Source organism: Cervus canadensis, chromosome 13, assembly GCF_019320065.1.
Source record: "Cervus canadensis isolate Bull #8, Minnesota chromosome 13, ASM1932006v1, whole genome shotgun sequence".
NCBI lineage: Eukaryota > Metazoa > Chordata > Mammalia > Artiodactyla > Cervidae > Cervus > Cervus canadensis.
The window spans coordinates 37095787-37115195 of NC_057398.1; the positions used below are offsets into that span (position 1 = coordinate 37095787).

At 45.3% G+C, this 19409-nt stretch overlaps 2 protein-coding genes across 2 annotated transcripts in view; one reads left to right on the top strand and one right to left on the bottom strand.

Moving 5' to 3' along the window:
* MTOR (mechanistic target of rapamycin kinase) overlaps positions 1-19409 on the bottom strand; it is a 146451-nt gene that overhangs the window by 59165 nt on the left and 67877 nt on the right. The window contains exons 26-28 of the mRNA XM_043485946.1: positions 18754-18896; positions 15700-15862; positions 15440-15585 (exon numbers count right to left, since the gene is read on the bottom strand). Of these exons, the coding sequence (XP_043341881.1) occupies positions 15440-15585; positions 15700-15862; positions 18754-18896 (452 nt within the window). The remainder of the gene's footprint in view (positions 1-15439; positions 15586-15699; positions 15863-18753; positions 18897-19409) is intronic.
* On the top strand, positions 3428-9558 carry ANGPTL7 (angiopoietin like 7). Its single transcript, XM_043485949.1, has 5 exons — positions 3428-4211; positions 6490-6590; positions 7165-7359; positions 8041-8239; positions 8445-9558. Exons 1-5 carry the CDS (start codon positions 3842-3844, stop codon positions 8612-8614), a joined length of 1035 nt encoding a protein of 344 aa, XP_043341884.1. The 5' UTR covers positions 3428-3841; the 3' UTR covers positions 8615-9558.

The window sequence follows — 19409 nt, forward strand, 5'->3', positions numbered from 1 at the left end:
CAGGGATCAAGACCATCCCCAAGAAAAAGAAATGCAAAAAGGCAAAATGGTTGTCTGAAGAGGGCTTACAAACAGCTGTCAATAGAAGAGAAGCGAAAGGCAAAGGAGAAAAGGAAAAATATACCCATCTGAATGCAGAGTTCCAAAGAACAGCAAGGAGAGGTAAGAAAGCCTTCCTCAGCGACCAATGCAAAGAAATAGAGGAAAACAATAGAATGGGAAAGTCTAGAGATCTCGTCAAGAAAATTAGAGATACCAAGGGAACATTTCCTGCAAAGATGGGCACAATAAAGGACAGAAATGGTATGGACCTAACAGAAGCAGACGATATTAAGAAGAGGTGCTTAAGAAGAATACACAGAAGAACTATACAAAAAGATCTTTACAACCCAGATAATCATAATGGTGTGATCACCAACCTAGAGCCAGACATTCTGGAACGCAAAGTCAAGTGGGCCTTAGGAAGCATCACTATGAACAAAGCTAGTGGAGGTGATAGAATTCCAGTTGAACTATTTCAAATCCTAAAATATGATGCTGTCAAAGTGCTGCACTCAATATGCCAGCAAATTTGGAAAACTCAGCAGTGGCCACAGGACTGGAAAAAGTCCATTTTCATTTCAATCCCCAAAAAAGGCAATGCCAAAGAATGCTTAAACTACTGCACAATTGCACTCATCTCACACACTAGTAAAATAATGATCAAAATTCTCCAAGCCAGGCTGCTTTATTGACTATGCCAAAGCCTTTGATTGTGTGGACCACAATAAACTGTGGAAAATTCTTAAAGAGATGGGGATACCAGATCACCTGACCTGCCTCTTGAGAAATCTGTATGCAGGTCAGAAAGCAAGAGTTAGAACTGGACATGGAACAACAGACTGGTTCCAAATTGGGAAAGGAGTACATTGTCACCCTGCTTATTTAACTTATATGTAGAGCACATCATGAGAAATGCTGGGCTGGATGAAGCACAAGCTGGAATCAAGGTTGCCGGGAGAAATATCAATAACCTTCGATATGCAGATGACACCACCCTTATGGCAGAAAGTGAAGAAGAACTAAAGAGCCTCTTGATGAAAGTGAAAAAGGAGAGTAAAACAGTTGGCTTAAAACTCAACATTCAGAAAACTAAGATCATGGAATCTGGTCCCATCCCTTCATGGCAAATAGATGGGGAAACAGTGGAAAACTTTATTTTCTTGGGCTCCAAAATCACTGCAGATGGTGACTGCAGCCATGAAGTTAAGACACTTGCTCCTTGGAAGAAAAGTTATGACCAACCTAGACAGCATATTAAAAAGCAGAGACATTACTTTGCCAACAAAGGTCCACCTAGTCAAAGCTATGGTTTTTCCAGTAGTCATGTATGGATGTGAGAGTTGGACTATAAAGAAAGCTGAGCACCGAAGAATTGATGCTTTTTCAACTGTGGTGTTGGAGAAGACTCTTGAGAGTCCCTTGGACTGCAAGGAGATCCAACCAGTCTATCCTAAAGGAAATCAGTCCTGAATATTCATTGGAAGGACTGATGCTGAAGCTGAAACTCCAATACCTTGGACACCTGATACAAAGAACTGACTCTTTGGAAAAGACCGTGATGCTGGGAAAGATTGAAGGCAGGAGGAGAAGGGAAAGACAGAGGATGAGATGGTTGGATGGCATCACCAACTCGATGGACAGGAGTTTGAGTAAACTCCGGGAGCTGGAGATGGACAAGGAGACAGACACGCCTGAGCGAATGAACTGAACTGATTCATTTTTTGGCCAGATATGAATATCTATTCATAACATTTTTCTGTTTGGGCAGGAGAAGTGGCTACTGGAAAGAATAAACAGAAAGCTGGCCAGAAAGCCGCAAAGCACCTTTTTTCCAGGATGTTCTCTACCAAGACAGCAGGGTCACATGTGATGCCGCACAGGAGTGTGTGACACATGGTTTGAGCTCAGAGTCGTTTGCTGGGTAGGAGATCATCTTGAAGATGCTAGTGGAGTTTAGCAGACCCTGGTGAACCTGGTGTTTGTGGCCAGGTTCACCACAGTGAAGTGAACACCATGAGCTAAGGCTGCCACAGCCAGACATATACCAAGAGAGGGCAGGGGTGGGCTGACGGCGCTGGTGCTGAAAAAGCCCTTTTGAGCAGAGTGACAACTGCCACAGGGCCCCAGCAGCACCCTCACTCCTAGGCAGGCACAGAAGACAGGAGGTAAGCAAACCAACCCTGATCCACCTGATCCACTCCTGCTTTTTGATTCACAGGGGGGAAAAAAAAGTGTCTGGTAACTCCACCTGCCTGAAAAGAAATGACTTTCTGAGAAGCAGAAGCCCTGACTAGAAAAGGGCTCTGGGCATCACGGCAGGAAGGAGGGCCTGAGGCCAGACCTCACACTCGTGTGTGAAGGGGCCACATGGAATAGCCACAGAACACACAAGAACTTGGAAATGTACCTGGAAATGATAAGCGTATGTTCCAAAGACAGTTACCATGTACACAGAGAGGGACCTTTGTTTATATTCTTAGTGAAAAGCTCATTTTAAAGATTTAAAATGTGCTGAAAACCCAGTCTTTTCCCCTTTTGTTTTCAAAGGAGGAATTTCCTTTAAATACAGGACATGAAAAATTATAATATCCCCATTTTTAGGGATATAGATCATATATAATGAATCTGCAAACCATATTCCATAGGAAAAGGGAAATGAGACTCTAGACGTGCATTATTAGGCCATGGGGATTCTTTTCTCTACATTTTAACATACTTTCCAGGTTTAGAACCTGGGCTGTGGCTGGGCCTGTTTCTTGTTCTGCCTGAAGACCATGGACATGCGGATGCCCATGCAGGTACCAAGTCCTGTAGGGATCATGCCCTGCGTTTTTGCCCCACTGTCATCGCTGACACATACGTGCCAACACTGGCCCACTCTTTATTGAAAGAGAAAGTATGTAAAAAGACAGACAACTGGGTAAACCTTGTGAGTACAAACTTCAAAGTCCTTTTTCACTTCCTGAGAACTTTACTTTATCCTCCTATTTCTAAAGCTTTTTCTATGTTAGAAATATTCAAATGTGAGATGGCATTAGATCCTAGCCAAAAGAGGGTTTTGTAAAATACTAAATGCTGATCTGAGAAAGGAATAACCAGCCTTGTTAAAAGCACACTCAGAAGGATGCCAAAATAGACTAGAGCCGTGTATAAACAGCATGGATTGCATTAATAGGTCTCCCGGGGTGAGTGGAGAGTCTTATCCCCACTCTCTTTGCCTACCTTGTGCTCACCCCGTGGTTATGTAACCTTTAGAATGGAATCTGGAAATTCTTCTGACCCTGCCCTGCTCACTGATAGAGCTGAGCCAGTGGCTGGCAGGGGCACAATCTAATAGGCAAAACTGGAAACACACGAACTCAGTCCTCTGGTCTCGGCCCAGAGACTGTGCAGGCAGGGAAAGAAAGACGCGCCCCTGTCTCTCCCCTCCCCTCCTCTGGCCTAAGTTTGCACTGACTTCACCCAACAGGCACCTGACCCTCCCAGATGAGCTGGGAGGGGCTAAGGCGCCAAGCTCGGCCACGGTAGGGGTGGAGGTGCAGCAGCAAACGATATTTAAGATGCTCAGTTTGTTGAGCGTTCAGACTTGGGAAGAAAAGCTACGGGCTACCCAACTGAGCTGCACTTTCGGAAACGCGAGTTTTGAGAAAGGCAAAGAAAGAGCAAGGAGAGAACAGCAAAGTGGTAAGTCCATCACGAGCCAAAGTCTTAGGTTCTAATTTGCTGCAGCTTTGTACACCTCAGCTAGGCACAACTAGGTTCCCCCGAGGAGAGCCTTCCTCACCCAGGCCCACGAAAGATGCTGAAAAAGACTCTCTCGGCCGTGGCGTGGCTCGGCATTTTCCTCGTGGCCTTTGTCAGCCACCCAGTTTGGCCACAGAAGCCCCCTAAGCGCAAGACCCCGGCAGAGCTCACTGCGGCCACCTGCTGTGAGGAGGCAAAGGCGCTCCAGGCCCAGATCGCCAACCTGAGCAGCCTGCTGAGCGACCTGGGCAAGAAGCAGGAGAGGGACTGGGTCAGCGTGGTCATGCAGGTGATGGAGCTGGAAAGCAGCGCCAAGAGCATGGAGACGCGGCTCACTGAGGCTGAGAGCAAGTACTCTGAGATGAACAACCAGATCGGCATCATGCAGCTGCAGGCAGCACAGACGGTCACCCAGACCTCAGCAGGTAAGGAGGACGCAGCCTCACGCTGCTTGCCACCTCCCCCTCACACAGCTGAGTGCCTCCCATCTGCAGCCCTGCTTCTAGGTGATGTGGTCAGAACGCTCCCTGGGGTTTCTCGTGGAATTTAGTTTCTTGGGTATGTGCCACCGGCTCTGATTTCTCTTTTGCAAGGGCTTACAAAGTATTTGTTTTGATTTCTAAGATGCTGTAAATTTACCCAGGTCTCTCTTTACTCCTGCAATATTTCGGCATATTGAAAGTATGAATCGCACATCCTGGAGCACAGAGAGATCAGGTGGTCTGCCCAGAGTCACACAGCCAAGTCTTAGAAACAGAGCTCATGTATCGACAATCAGTCCATTTCCTTGCCCAGAGCTGACCGGCTGTCCCCTCGGTCCCAAGGAAGTAGGAAGGAACACCAAAATCATAACATCTCTAGAAGCAAAGTTTTACCAAAAACAGTCTTCTCGGGTTCCTGGGCTTTAGTGGGCTGGGCAATAATGGAACTTGGCTGTCCTATTGGCCAATCTCACTCTTCTCATTGGCTCAGAATTAAAGTGCACAGACATTGCCCAGGGCATCTAAGGAGTCCTTTGTGTTCAAAAAGGACTGGTTCCTCAAGGTTCCTCAATTCTGCATTTCTATTTTTTTCTTCCCCACAATCTTAAAATTGTCCCCAGTCATACAGGAAAACGCAATGCTGAAATTTGCATTTTTCAGTAGGCCCAAAATAAGATACGTTTACTACTCTTTTCTTCTGCAAAACAATTCTTGGTTTCTAGTTAGCTTGGCTCAGACAGGCCAGGTGAATTTACTGTTTAGACAGAAATTTGGTTTTCTGAAAATATCAGCAAATTATTAGTTACAAGGAGCAGAGTCTATAGACATGTCATTTCTTACTGACACAAGAACAGAGTAAGTCACTGGTAATCCTTAGTTCAAATGAAGAAAAAGTTTTAACTGGAAATTAAGCCTAAAAATTTTGTGTAAATCACTTTCTCAGTATGTACTTCCTCACCCTCAGCTTGGGATAAGAAAGGTATTTTCAGGCCATTTTTCAGACAAGTGAGTCCTGGTTTGGGTCTGGGAGATGAAACAGATACGCAGGTGGCCAGGGAAGGCAGAGGAGCCTGACCTGTACCACCTCCAAACAGGTCAAGGAGCTTCTTGGGTGTCAAGTGCAGCTCCCTTGCCAGGCCTCATCCTCCTACTGCCCAGGCCCTCATTCCTTACTTCCCTTCTCTACTAGCAGGTGTGGGGGCACCTTTACACTCTGTAAGGAGTTAGTCTCAGAGAGAGCAGTAACAGGAAGTGAAGAACTCTGATGGTGAAGACAAGGGTTTCCCATTTCCCCTCTGCAAAGCACTCTGCCTCAAACAATTCCCACAGTGGAAGAGTCACCATCTGCCAACCGTGTCCTCTTCTCGAAGGCTGAGTGCAGTGATCACCAAGAAAAGAACTCCCAGAGAGAGAGGCAGGGAGCATCTCCTGGCCAGGCAAGGGTTTCTGCTTTCTGATCCTATCTGGAGAGGCTGTCCCTTCCACAGTGCTCTATGATATTCAGAACAGGAGACACAATCCATCGTAAGGCACTAGCCCCCAGGGCAATTGAGGAAACATTAAAATCAACCCCAGACAGAAAGCCAGCCTGCCCAAAGCTCTCATTTCCTTGTTTTAATAACAGTGCCAGGGGAAGGCCTGCAGGGGTTCCTTAGACTGTCTGCATTTTCATTTGTCGAGCAGTGTTGGATTAAGGTGGAGAAGATAAAATTATAAATCTCTGCTAATAAGGGACCTGGTAAGCAGTAGCCATTACCTCTGAAAAACAACAAAACAAAAGAGAAACAATAAAACCAAACCCTCCGAGATCCTCACAACTTATCTGGGAATAGAGGTTTGCTGTCCCAGAAGTTGAATCCATTAAACAGTAGCATCTGTCAGTGGCCCTCACGCATTGTAACGACCCCAGAATTCATGTCCTAGAACCACAGCAGGATAATTTACTTCAGCACAAACCTTAAGCCTGTTTGTACTGTTGTGCAACTCAGGTGAAGGGCTTCCCTACCTCTCAGCCCTATCACCAGTGAGGCCAACGCATGCCTATTCCAGACCTCCTGATATCCATGTCTCCCAAGTCTGGACGCTGCGCAGGAATGAACACTCCTATGAATTTCGTGGTAGATGGAAGTCTCCCTTTTAAACTTTCAGTGTAGATGTAGCAGGGGTGTGGCCAGCCCTGGAACCTGGGCCCTGACGCTCACCCTGTGGCTCACTCCTGCAGATGCCATCTACGACTGCTCATCCCTCTACCAGAAGAACTACCGCATCTCTGGAGTATATAAGCTTCCTCCCGACGACTTCCTGGGCAGCCCTGAGCTGGAGGTGAGGTCATCGCAGCCCACTGCCTGGGTTCTGTCATCTCTTTTCCACCCACTCAAAGGCTGGGGACAGCAGGGCTAGTCAGTCTAAAGAGCGGGAAGCTCAAGACAGGGATGCAAGCACACCAAATACTAGACAGTGATCTAAACACTCCATTTACAGGGGGAAAAAGTCCAGGCATCTGTTTGGCTCCTTCACATCACTACCAACACTAATCCTTCTGATGTGCTCAGATCACGTTCTCACCACAACCTACGTGCTGCGAAGTCTTGCCACGGCCCATGGCAGTTGCTCTTTAGAGGAGAAAACAGAGAACATGTAGGGAGCATGTCAGAGGATCTGGATGCTTTCCCTTCAAACTCTACATGCACTTGCTCTCATCCTCAATTTTGATCTTTCTCAGCAAACCGCCAGCCTGCCCAGCTTGCCAATACTGGGGAGAATTACTACCTAGTAAGCCAGTGGCTGTGGAATGGCATATGGCCATCAACTGGGGGCAAGAGAAGGTGAGAAGCCATGCTCAGGCTCATGCTGCCTGTCTTGGCGGGTCCTGACCAGGGCGTCCCCTCCGCTCCAGGTGTTCTGTGACATGGAGACTTCAGGTGGCGGCTGGACCATCATTCAGAGACGGAAGAGTGGCCTCGTCTCCTTCTACCGGGACTGGAAGCAGTACAAGCAGGGCTTTGGCAGCATCCGTGGGGACTTCTGGCTGGGGAATGACCACATCCACCGGCTCTCCAGGCGGCCCACTCGGCTGCGCGTGGAGATGCAGGTGAGCACGAGGCGCGGTCCCCAGGACTGGACCAGGGCTGCCACGCCCAACTCCGCACAACTCCGGGGGTGTCATTCCTACTCCTTTCCACCGTCAGCTGGGATACTTACTATGGTGGTTTTCCTGCAGGTTGCAGTACAGTTGAGGAAGAATAGGTTTTTTTTTAACCCCTGTATTTTTCACAGAAGTGAGGCTGCAGGTACAGGAGAGGCCAGACTCAGGCCAGAGCAGAGGAATCCAACAGTCAGCTGGGCTCAAACACTGGTCCCTGCCCTGGCCTGGGGTATCAGGACCTCTGCAAGCAAACCTTATTGGTGTCAGTTGGTGATCTTCCTTAAAGGCCCTGAAGCGTCACTATATTCTCAAGTTACTCTTATAACACCTCAGAGTAGGATACAGCAAAACTCAGGTCTACACTTCACAGACAGAGGAAGAGAGAATGAAGGGGAAGAGAAAGAGAGACTAATCAAGCCGTATGGGGACTTAGGAGGGAAGTCTGATCTAGGACTCTTGCTGTCTGATTCCCAGGTTAGTGTGTTAAACCAGAGACAGACAAGTAAAGTCGTGCTACGTTCCCTGCAGTGAGAAGACGGATGGCTGTAGCTGGAGAGAGAGAAGAGGGGCAGGGTGGTATGACAGGAGGCGCTGCCAGTTTTTCTAAGGCTCTGCCTCCCCTGACAGGACTGGGAGGGCAATACGCGCTACGCCGAGTACAGCCACTTTGTTCTGGGCAACGAACTCAACAGCTACCGCCTCTTCCTGGGGAACTACAGTGGCGACGTGGGGAATGACGCCCTCATCTATCACAACAACACAGCCTTCAGCACCAAGGACAAGGACAACGACAACTGCTTGGACAAGTGCGCCCAGCTCCGCAAAGGTGAGAGTCCGGGTCTGGAGGGGGGAGTTCAGAGGCAGGGCCACAGTCCTGCTGGAGGAGAAAGAGTGGGTTTTCAGCTGCACAGTCAGTTTTCTGGCTTTGTACTCCTTTGTGACACTGACCCTAATGGCTTCAGGACATCCCTGCTGCCCAGGGTGTCAGTGGTCTCTGAGGACACTGGAGCACTGACTGTTTCCCGTCGCAGGTGGATACTGGTACAACTGCTGCACAGACTCCAACCTCAATGGCGTCTACTACCGCCTTGGGGAGCACAACAAGCACCTGGATGGCATCACCTGGTACGGCTGGCACGGCTCCAGCTACTCCCTCAAACGAGTGGAGATGAAAATCCGCCCGGAAGACTTCCAGCCATAAAAAGGGGACTGTTCTGGAGGAGGACTGGAGGAACCGGAGGCTGGGAAAAGGGCAGAGGAGGAGAGGGAGGCAGTCTAGAAAGGGGAGGGATGGGAAGTGGCCTATCATCTTCAAGGAGAGGGAGAGTTTCTTAGGAGGACAAGACTCTGTGCTGAGGATGTTAAAGATAGTGGGAGGAAGTATTTAAACGCAACAGGTCCAGACACACACTTCTCAGGGGGCTGGCCTGAGGGGGTTCCCTGCCTGTCCTGACATAGCAGCAGCTTCTTTTTTCCACACAATTTTTCTGTGGAGGAAAAATAATTGTGAGTTCATTTTAGCCATTTTCCCTGAGGCCGAGGTGATGTGAGGGCAGAAAATGAACTGTATTATTTTGACTTTCTTGGGTGTTAGAGAAAGGAGTGAAGTGGGTGGTGGGAGCGAGGGGCTTCCATTTTTAAACCCAATGAAATTACCTTCGGTCTACACACTTTTTTTTTTTTAAAGACAAAAACTGTTTGGCTGGAGGTGAATGGACCTAAGCTGGAATTGAACGGAGGAGGCTCCAGGGTTCTGGGCCCTGCACTGGTCTCTGAGCACCTCCCCTGCTCAGCCTCGATCAGGCGCAGCACTGAGAGGCACGGAGTAAGCCCAGTGGTGGCAGGAGCTCAACTGGAGGGGAAGATAAGTCCCTGTGGACACTCGCACAAAACTGACTTAAAATTTTCTCAGTCAATACAGATACATCTATTTTTATTTACTTTATGAGAAAAGGGATCAAAAAGCTTCCTCTTTTATCTCATCTATAAAAAAATGGCCGAAACAGGAAGGTAAATGGCACCATGGTTAATAAATAATTCATGCTGCATATAAATAAGCATTTTGCTCTGTAAAAATAAAATACTGTAGTTTGTTTTCAATGTTCAGTTTTTTCTTCCTTCTACAATAAACTCTTTTAAATTGTGTTCCTTTTAAAATGATTACTGTTACCACTGAGGGCATGGTGAAGTTTTAAGTGAAAAGTGAGAGTGAGCCATGAGAAAGAGACTCTGGGTGTGCTGCAGTCTTCAGGGAAACCCAGGGAGGAGCAGGAAGCCGAAGACAGAAAATCAAGGGAGAAAAAGGGCAGCAGGAGCTTGACGAGGTCAGACTCTGGTCTACCCCCCTGACCCCCACAGGGGCCAGGGCCACTGCCTGGCTTCAAAATATTCTGCAAAGCAACACTCCTACTTTCTACTTGAGCAAACTTATATACATAGAGGGAAAAAAATATCTTTAGTCTTAGGAGACGCCAAATAATTTTGACCTTCAGGAAGTAATTTTTCTTTCCCAAAAAGAACCATTCTCTTGAACCAGTCAGGGTAAGGTAAGCATAATTCTCTAACTCACTATTTTCTAATGTACCTAGGGTCCTTTGATTGTTGGGAACCCACTTGACCTTAAAACCAAGATCATCAGGATTTTCAAAGAAGTAAAGTGAGTAGAGAATAAATATACTGAAGCAGGGCTTCCCATGGGACAGGCAGTCAGACAGAAACTTCCTGAAGCAGGCAAGGGATCTAAGATGCTCAGAAGCGGGCACAGTACTGCTTGGAGAGAGGAGAAAACGATTAGAAGGAGATGAAAAGAAGGAAGAGTACAAGATGCTTAGAGCAGAAGTAGCTAGTAATTCTCTCTCATGAACTATATACCCCACAACTAAAGAAAACGGAAGCTCTAGGCAACAAGAACTAAAATAAGTAAGTGGGACTACCTCAAACTAAAACGCTTCTGCACAGCAAGAGAAGCAATCAAAAAACTGAAAAGACAATCTACAGAACAGGAGGAAAATATCTGTAAACCATAATACTTGGGTTAATGTTTAAAATATAGAGAGAACTTACATGACTGAACAGCAAAAAAGCAAATAATCCAGTTTAAAAATGGGCAAAGGACCTAAATAGTTCCTTTTTCCAAAGAAGACGTCCAAATGGCTAGTGGGTACATGACCAGGTGCTCAGCGTCACTAATCACCAGGGAAAGGCAAAGCATAACCATAGTGAGATACCAACTCACATCTGGGAGGATGATGATTACTAGAAAGACAAAAGATAGTAAGTGCTGGCAAGGAACTGGAGAAAAGGGAACTGTTTGTGGGAATGTAAATTGGAATAACCACTATACCAGTCTGGCAGTTTCTCAAGAAATTGAAAACAGAACTACCATGTGATCCAGCAATTTTTCACTTCTGGGTTCATATTCAAAGGAAACAACATCACTATCTTGAAAAGATATCTGCACACCCATGTTCACTGCAGTATTATCCACAATAGCTAAGAGACGGAAACAACCCCAAATGTACTTTGGGCTTTCCTGGTGGCTCAGTGGTAAAGAATCCACCTGTCAATGTAGGAGACATGGGTTCAATTCCTGATCCAAGAAGATCGTACATGCCGCAGAGCAACTAAGTCCATGTATCAGGACTGTTGAGCCAGTGCTCTAGAGCCTGGGAGCCCCAACTACTGAAGCCCGTGCGCCCTAGAGCCTGAGCTCTGCAACAAGAGCAGCCACTGCAATGAGAAGTCTGCACACCGCCATGTAGATCAGCCCCAGCTTGCCACAACTAGAGAAAAGCTGGCACAGCAACAAAGACCCAGCACAGCCAAAAACAAATAAATACATAGCACGTGTGTGTGTAAATATATACACACATATATAATATGTACTATTATTCAGCCACAAAGAAAGAAATTCTTCCATTTGTGATAACATGGATGAATCTGGAGGGTATTAAGCTAAGTAAAATAAGACAGAGAAAGACAAATAACATATAGTATCACACATGCAAAATCATGTTTTTAAAAGTGATTTCATAAAAATAGAGACTAGAATGGTTGTTGTCGGGGGACAGGAGAATGGGGAAATGTGGAGATATAGGTCAAAGGGCACAAACTTTCAAGATGAGTAAGTTTTTAGGATCTAATGCACAGCATTAAATCTAATGCACTATAGCTAACAAAATAGTTTTGTATATCTGAAATCTGCTGAGAGTAGATCTTAAGCATTCTCACCACACATAAAAAAATCAGTCATGTAAGGTGGTTATGTTGATCTTAGTAATCATTCTATAATGCATATCAAATCATTATGGTATACATTTAAATATACACAATTATATTTGTCAATCATTCCTCAAGAAAGTTGGGGGGGACAAAGTACCTATATTATATTAATCAAAACCTATAGTTCTTGAAATTGACTCATATTTATATAGATATGAAACTGAATAACTGAAATAAAAACCTTTTTGTGGCAAAGTTAATGTCAAAAAAAAGTCACCGTAAAAAAAACAAAAACCAAAACACCAAAGCCCTAATTCAGCATCTGTGGTTTACCTCACCCTTCTGAGAAAATGTCTGAGAGATGAGAGAAAGCAGGTGGAAGGAAAACACAGAATGTAACCCACAGAGGTGCAGGTTCTGACAGCAAGAATCACTTTTAAAGCATCTTGTCTGGGGCAGGGTGACACGGATTCCAAGGACTTGAAGGTGAGCACAACACAGCCTCTACCTTCAAGAGGACAGAACTACAAAAAGGAGAGCTCAGCTCTCCTAAAGGTGAAGAGCACTGTGTTCTGACACACCCTGCAGGGTGTGTGAGAGAAGGTACAAAGGGTGCGAAAGAGAACAGGACTGATGGGCAGTTGGCAGAGCTGATGCCAACTGAAAGCGCTGGAATTTTCTCAATCAGAAAATTTTCTTAAAATGGGATAACATGTCAGGGGCTGGGCAGTGAGAAAACCAGTTTTGATCAGACCCTCTCTTCTATTTCGGGTTGAGAAAGAGAAGCAGGTGCTGTGGACAGAATCTGCATCTCCCTGATGCACCCCCCAACCCTCCATTCATATTTTGAAGGCTAATTCCCAATGTGATGGCATTTGGAGATGGGAGCCTTTGGGAAGGGATTAGGCCATAAGTGTGGAGACCTCATGAAAGGGATTATTGCCTTTATAAAAAGACCCCAGGAGGACACACAGGGCAATCAACGACCCAGAAGAGGGTCTTGCCAGAACCCAACCATGCTGGCACCCTGATTTTGGACTTCCAAGCTTCTAGATTTTTCTCCTAACTGTGAAAAATAAATGATGTTCAAGCTACCTGGCCTATGGTAATTCGTTACACAGTCCTGAATGAACTAAGAATGAGCAGGACACCAGATCTTATCCTAACGCTAATACGCCAAGTAAAAACTGTGCACATGTGTAAGTACAGGAGCACATGTGTTTCAAAGTACCTAAATACTCATTTAACTCTCTGCTCCCCAAATAAGCAGTTATACTCACTGATAAATCCAGCTTTGAGAGGCTGTCAGCCCCAGTTTGGGGATTACATGTGGATTTAATGTGTCCTGGAGCAGGTAAATAAAAATTTCAACAGGTAGGACGACAGATTGATCCAGTAGCAAGAGAATAGTACTGTCAGCACAGCACAACTTTTTATAACAAAAATAAAAACTAAGAATCAATTGTGCAAAGATGTTTCTGTGTACGATTAATCTGATTGCTTCAAAAAGAATTTAAGGCAGTTGACTCAAACATGTATGAAGTGAAGTGAAGTGAAGTCGCTCAGTCATGTCCGACTCTTTGTGACCCCCTGGACTGTAGCCCACCAGGCTCCTCGGTCCATGGGATTTTCCAGGCATGAATATTGGAGTGGGTTGCATTTCCTTCTCCAGGGGATCTTCCCGGCCCAGGGATCGAACCCAGGTCTCCCTCATTGTAGGCAGACGTTTTACGGTCTGAGCTACTAAACTTTAAAATAAATAACAAATGCTGAAGAGAAAGTAACAGAAGGAAAAATAAAATTAGAGGAGCAAGGAAGGCAGTAGAAAAAACAGCTAAGATGTCTGCAATGTGATACAGGTGGGCCAGGAATTGAGCTTTGAGCTCTCTAGTAGCCACTGTGAGGAAGGGAACCCAACCTCTTACTAAACAGCAATGCCTCCAAGACAAAACCAAAGTCTTGGAGGAGGGTCTGGGCCCTGGGAGGAGTGTCTGTGAGGACTGGGGTAGTGCTGAGAGCAACTTCTGAATAAGCAGCTTAAGGCTGTTTCTTAAAACTTTCTTCACTGAATATGACAGCATAATGTGGCAATGGTGCTGAGAAAAAGCAGTTTTACAAATTCAGCAGGAAAAGCTACAAGTAGAAACAAAAAAGATGGGTACAGGGAAGATACAGGAAACCAACTGAAGGGCTGAGCTTAGCTCAACCTGAACCAGCTGAGCTGAACCAGACTTGGAACCAACCAGAGTGTAGAGGCCCAGGTTTCACTGGGACCAGAGGTTTTTGTTTGTTTTCTTAAAGCCAGTATCAATCTGCAAGGAATTCCAAAGATGTATTTTCAATTACTGGAGAAAGGAAATGGCAAGCCATTCCAGTATTCTTGCCTGGGAAATCCCATAGACAGAGGAGCCTGGCGGGCTACAGTTCAGAGGATTGCAAAAGTCAGAACGACTCAGCCACTCAACATTTTCAATCACACTGGCTTTAAGAAGTTAAATGACCTTCTGGAACACTTTTCCAGGCCTCTAACTACATCTTCTACTACATATCTGCATAAACACTAATGCTTCAGTGATTGTCTCAAATATGGAAAAAACTGGGGGTTGGATGAGGGAAATTTCAGAGAGGTATCGAACAGAAAAAGGCAAGCAAGGAAATCAGTGTGTGAAAACTAGTTACTTAATGTTGAGTCACAATATTCAGCTATGGGGTCTTCTTCCAGTTATGACGCAAGATTGCATTATATAAGCCAGAGATGGAAGGAAGGAAGGAAGGAAGGTGTCTTCTTCTGCCTAATTTGAAACTGAGGCCTACCCGTAGGATGGCACATTTATAACCGTTCCTGTGTGGTATTTTAGAAATCAGCATTCTCTCCAAGTCCAACTTATTTGGGCAAAAACACGCTTCTATCTCTATCTTTTTGGTCACTTTGTAAAGCACTCAAAGGAGCAGATTTTAGCATCTACTCAAAAGCAGAGCTAGCAGAGAACTTGGTTATTTGATTATCCTTTCAAATGAAGGGAGCGCCACTCACAGCAGGCTGTTTCAGCTACAGTGGAGGTCCTGATTAGCTGCATGAGTTTTCCTAAACTATTTGTAGTGAAATAATCTACCATGTTAGCATTTACATGAAGATAATTAGATCTCGGAGTTAATATTCTCCGATAATCATTAGGGGAAGTAAACAATTCTCTAGGAGCTGTGGAGCTAACATTTAAGGCTGCTTGTAATTTCATAACAGTGAAAAATTTATTAAACAACCTATTTTTTCCATACCCAGAAGACTCAAAACCTTATGAGAGAACATAAGCAAATGAGAGGAAAAAAACCACTGGATTTCAGACATGGCTCTGCCTTTTACATTTACAGCACTCCACGGAGGAAGGCTCAGGTACCAACATATTTAGTCAATAAAACCCTAGCCTGCCTGTGGGTTGTCTATGAGGCACAGAAATCAGCTCCTACTCCCAAGCCAGAGAGCGCGGTCTAACCCAGACATAAAATCTATCTTACCTAGGCTGCTCTGGCCACAGAACTGCTTTAGGCTGATTTCATCGGGACAAGTGAGCAGAGGTTGGAAAAGAACAGGAGCCCAGGTGTTAAGGGTCAACAGAAGTGACAATTCTGGCTAGAGTACCAGGAAAGGTCACCTGCAACCACAACTCATTTACACGTGTGGCCAGACCCGACGGCAGATTTGACAGAGCAGAGGTCTCCAAGGGCCTCCAGGGAACTGGCACCAGGCAGTGAGAGAAGAGAGGTCATGTGAGATGCAGGCATCAAACAGAAAGGGTTTATGGCCTACCTGATGAGAGACTCGAGAATGGCAGGGGTGGGACCTTTCTGGAACTCCAGTTCTTTGTAGTGCAATGCTTTGGCATATGCTCGGCACTTGGCAGCCCTCTCGCCCAGCAGGACAATGCCATTGTCATCTCTCAATGGCAGGGGGCCCTGGAGGAGAGCAGAACCCCACATCATAGGAAACAAATGGCAGACAGGCAGAGGCAAGAGTGGGCTGTGCGGTGCTTCCCCTCCTCCCACCAGCTGGTTCCCTGACAGGCTCACCTTGTCACTGTGTTCCATGAATTCAGCCAAATTTAAGAGGGTTTGTGTGACTTCTGCGATGTCCTGGGAGGTGAGGGCCAACTCGATGCTTCTGATGAGCTCATCCTGCTGGTCCTCATTCAGCTCAGACCAGCAGGACACAAACGCAGCATTGAAGAGATCCCTGAAGGCAAACAGGAGTGGAGACAAATGTTGGAAATGCTCCTCCTGCCTCTGACTGGTGCCACAAAGCCACAACTTATCAAGCTACTCCTGGCACTGATAATGGTTGTATAGGCCAAGGCAGTCCAACAGAACTTACTGGAAATGGTCTCTATCTTCCCCACCCAATATGGCAGCCACTGGTCAATGAGCACTTGAACAGTGATAAGTGTGACTAAGGAACTGAATTCTGAGTTTTAGTTGCTTTTAATTAACCTAAACTGAAATAAGCACATGGGCTAGTGACTGTTCAGTTTTTCAATACAGGTCCAGGGAAAACTGTGGGGGCGGGATGGAGTGGGGAGAAAGAAGAGCAGAACAAAATGACTTGTCTCCACAGTGTCTGCATCACTCTTCTTCATTGGAGAGGATGAACAGAAAGGGACTTTTAACATAGAAGTTGACATAACAGATTCAGTTAACATTCATCTTCAAACGATTCTTGGGATGTTTCTTCTCAGGCAATGGCCAAACTAAGATCATAAGTCGTAAAGGCAGCATCTGCTATTGCTTTTCAAAACATAAGCAGAACCCTTAGTTGGGTGGTCATAAACAAAGTGACAACAGAGCTTAAGAAACTAGAAGCATTAGAAAACAGAACCCAAATCTGTTAAGTCTTAAAACACTCCCTAAGCCAAACCTCTAACAGCTGGGGCCTCGGGAAGACGCGGGAACAGAGGTACCATTCCCAGAATCATGAAGACGATTTAAGATCACTACAGCACCACTCGGGTGGACACATTTGCTACCCGACATCTGGACTTCAATCTTTACCCTCTCTTTTTTGGCGTATGTGTGGAGAGGGAGTTGGAAACTACAGGATATGCCTGTATAATGTATGGGCTTAAGCACTGATGCCTATACATCTATTTTTATTTACATACTTAAAAGGTTAGGTCAGTTTGACATATACATAATTTTGGAATCTGATGAAACAAACAAAATCTGAAATTCATAGGGTAACATGAAGACCAAAAGAAGTCCTGTATACATTAAGAAGTAAGCTTTCTGATCTAGGTCCAAGGCTACGATGGCTCCCAAATGAACATGCTTGGCATTAAGGGGACAGACACATATGTGTGTATTTATCACAAACCTCTTTTGGATTGAGGATGTGCTCAAAAAGGACTTGGAGCAGACGAGAGGAAACACTATTTCTGCATGTTATGGAAATAGAGAATGTGAAATCTGCACACAGAGACACTTTTCAAACAGAGACTCCTTAAGAACAATTTTTTTTTAAGCATTAAAAAATATTTGAAAGAAATCAGATGAACCAAATCATGGCATCCAAGTAGCTGTCTCAGGGACCATCTCTATTCCTGCGAAATACACTCCAAAGAGCAAACCAGTCGTGATGATGAAAGTGAAATGGAATACTTCACTTTTTTGGTCCCTGCTAATGAAAAGATTGCTAATGAAATCATGCTTCATTATATATAAGCACTGTCCATTGTAGAAAAACTTAGAATATAAGGAAAAAAAAAAGAAAATAATTGCTCCTTAAAACCTCCTAGAGATAATCATTGTATTGCTTTATAATCTTTTTCCTATGTACACATATTTTTAATAGTTGAAATCCCACATTTGCACCACTTTGTATTCCATTTTATTCACTTACATTATACCATAAATCTTCTATATGTGTTATAACTTTCTATAAACCAAATTTTCAATGACTAAGAATCATTGTGTAAGGTTTATAGTATTTTTAAGGTAAATTCTATTTTCCAAAGATGGCTGCAGCACTAGCTCCTGTTCCACACATTCTTCTAGGATCTTTCTTGCTGCTGCTGCTGCTAAGTCACTTCAGTCATGTCCGACTCTGTGCGACCCCATGGACAGCAGCCCACCAGGCCCCTCTGTCCCTGGGATTCTCCAGGCAAGAATACGGGAGTGGGTTGCCATTTCCTTCTCCAATGCATGCAGGCATGCTAAGTTACTTTAATCGTGACCCACTCTGTGAGACCCCACGGACAGCAGCCCACCAGGCTCCTCTGTCCACAGGATTCTCCAGGCAAGGATACTGGAGTGGGTTGCCATTTCCTTCTTCCACTCCCCTATAAAAAAGTGGCATCCACGTCTCCTCTCCTTGAGCCTGAGTGGGTCTTTGTGACTTCTTTTGACAACAGAATGGGGCAGAAGTGACACTTCATGACCTCCAAGGCAGGTTGTACAAGCACCGTGCACTTCTCTGTCAGTCCCTTGTGGACACTCACTCCTGAATTAAGACAGTATTCTGTGAGGAAGCCTGAGCAACCCATGGAGGAGTCCACATGGAGAGGAACCAAGGCCCCAGCCAGGGCAGAACCTTTGACCAACTGTCAGCCCCAACTTGGCAGATGTATGAATGCACCATCTTGGAAGTCGACCTTCTAGCCCTGGCACTAATACCCCTGCTGACACTGGGTGGGCCAGAGACAAACTGTTCCCACAAGTCCTGCCCAAACTGCAGATTTGTGAGTAGAATAAATAATTTTAGATGACTATTGTTTTAGATCACTAAGACTTATGATGCAGTCACGTGTAACTGGAACATCACTATTATTGGAAACAGGTTATAGTAAACTATTACACAGCTGTTTTCAGAGTTATAAATGACTTTGTAATTAAAATTTTGGATCTAAATCTACTAATGAAAGGTCTATTAGCAAGGTTAAGATGGATCCTCTTCCTATAATAAGAGCTTGTTCAATTTGCCTTTTTATTTTTTACCCCAGAAGTTAACAAAATTAAAAATACCTTTTTACTCTTACTGCTAATAAAAACTAATTCTTATATATTGTTTTCTACAGGCTGGTCCTCTTGATCACAATGTGAAGCTGGGAAGAAGGGAGCCCTGACACACCGCACCTGGCCATCGGGTTGTAGGCCTGTGCCAGGGCCCAGCAGGAGCGCAGGGAGGGTGACGAGGAGTCCTTCAGCAGCTCCAGGCTCAGCCGCCGCAGCCATTCCAACCAATCATCTTTGGAGACCCTTCTGGCAGCTCCCCAGGCCTATACACCACAGGCGACAAAGGAAAACTGTCAGCTGTGAGGGCCTATTGTAAGGAGCCCTCGCTTATCTAAAGATTATCCCACTTCTTTGGTTTATACAATTATACCTCTCATGACAAAACTCCCTGAGTACAAATACAAAAGAGTAATATTTAATTAAAGTCATAAAACAAAAGCAGCAACCTCTGGAATATAACACAATATAGAGAACGCCTGTTTTACAACTCATTTGTGCTCGACTGTCCGCCAGGCAGAGAGCTCCACAGCCCAGTGGATGGGGACCGTCACACGCAGAATGGCCTCCAGCAGTGTGGGAAGGGCCCAGGGCACCCTGCAGTGGGACACTGGCTCATCTGACAGCGCAGTCACACAAGGAGAGGGAAAAAGCTCAGATCTGCACCATTATCAAGTGTGACAAAGCCCAGAGGACACAGCACTGTGTTGGAATGAGACAGAAGGAGCTGAACAGGTAGAACTTTTACTTTGCAGTTAATCCCCTTCAATTTTCCTCAA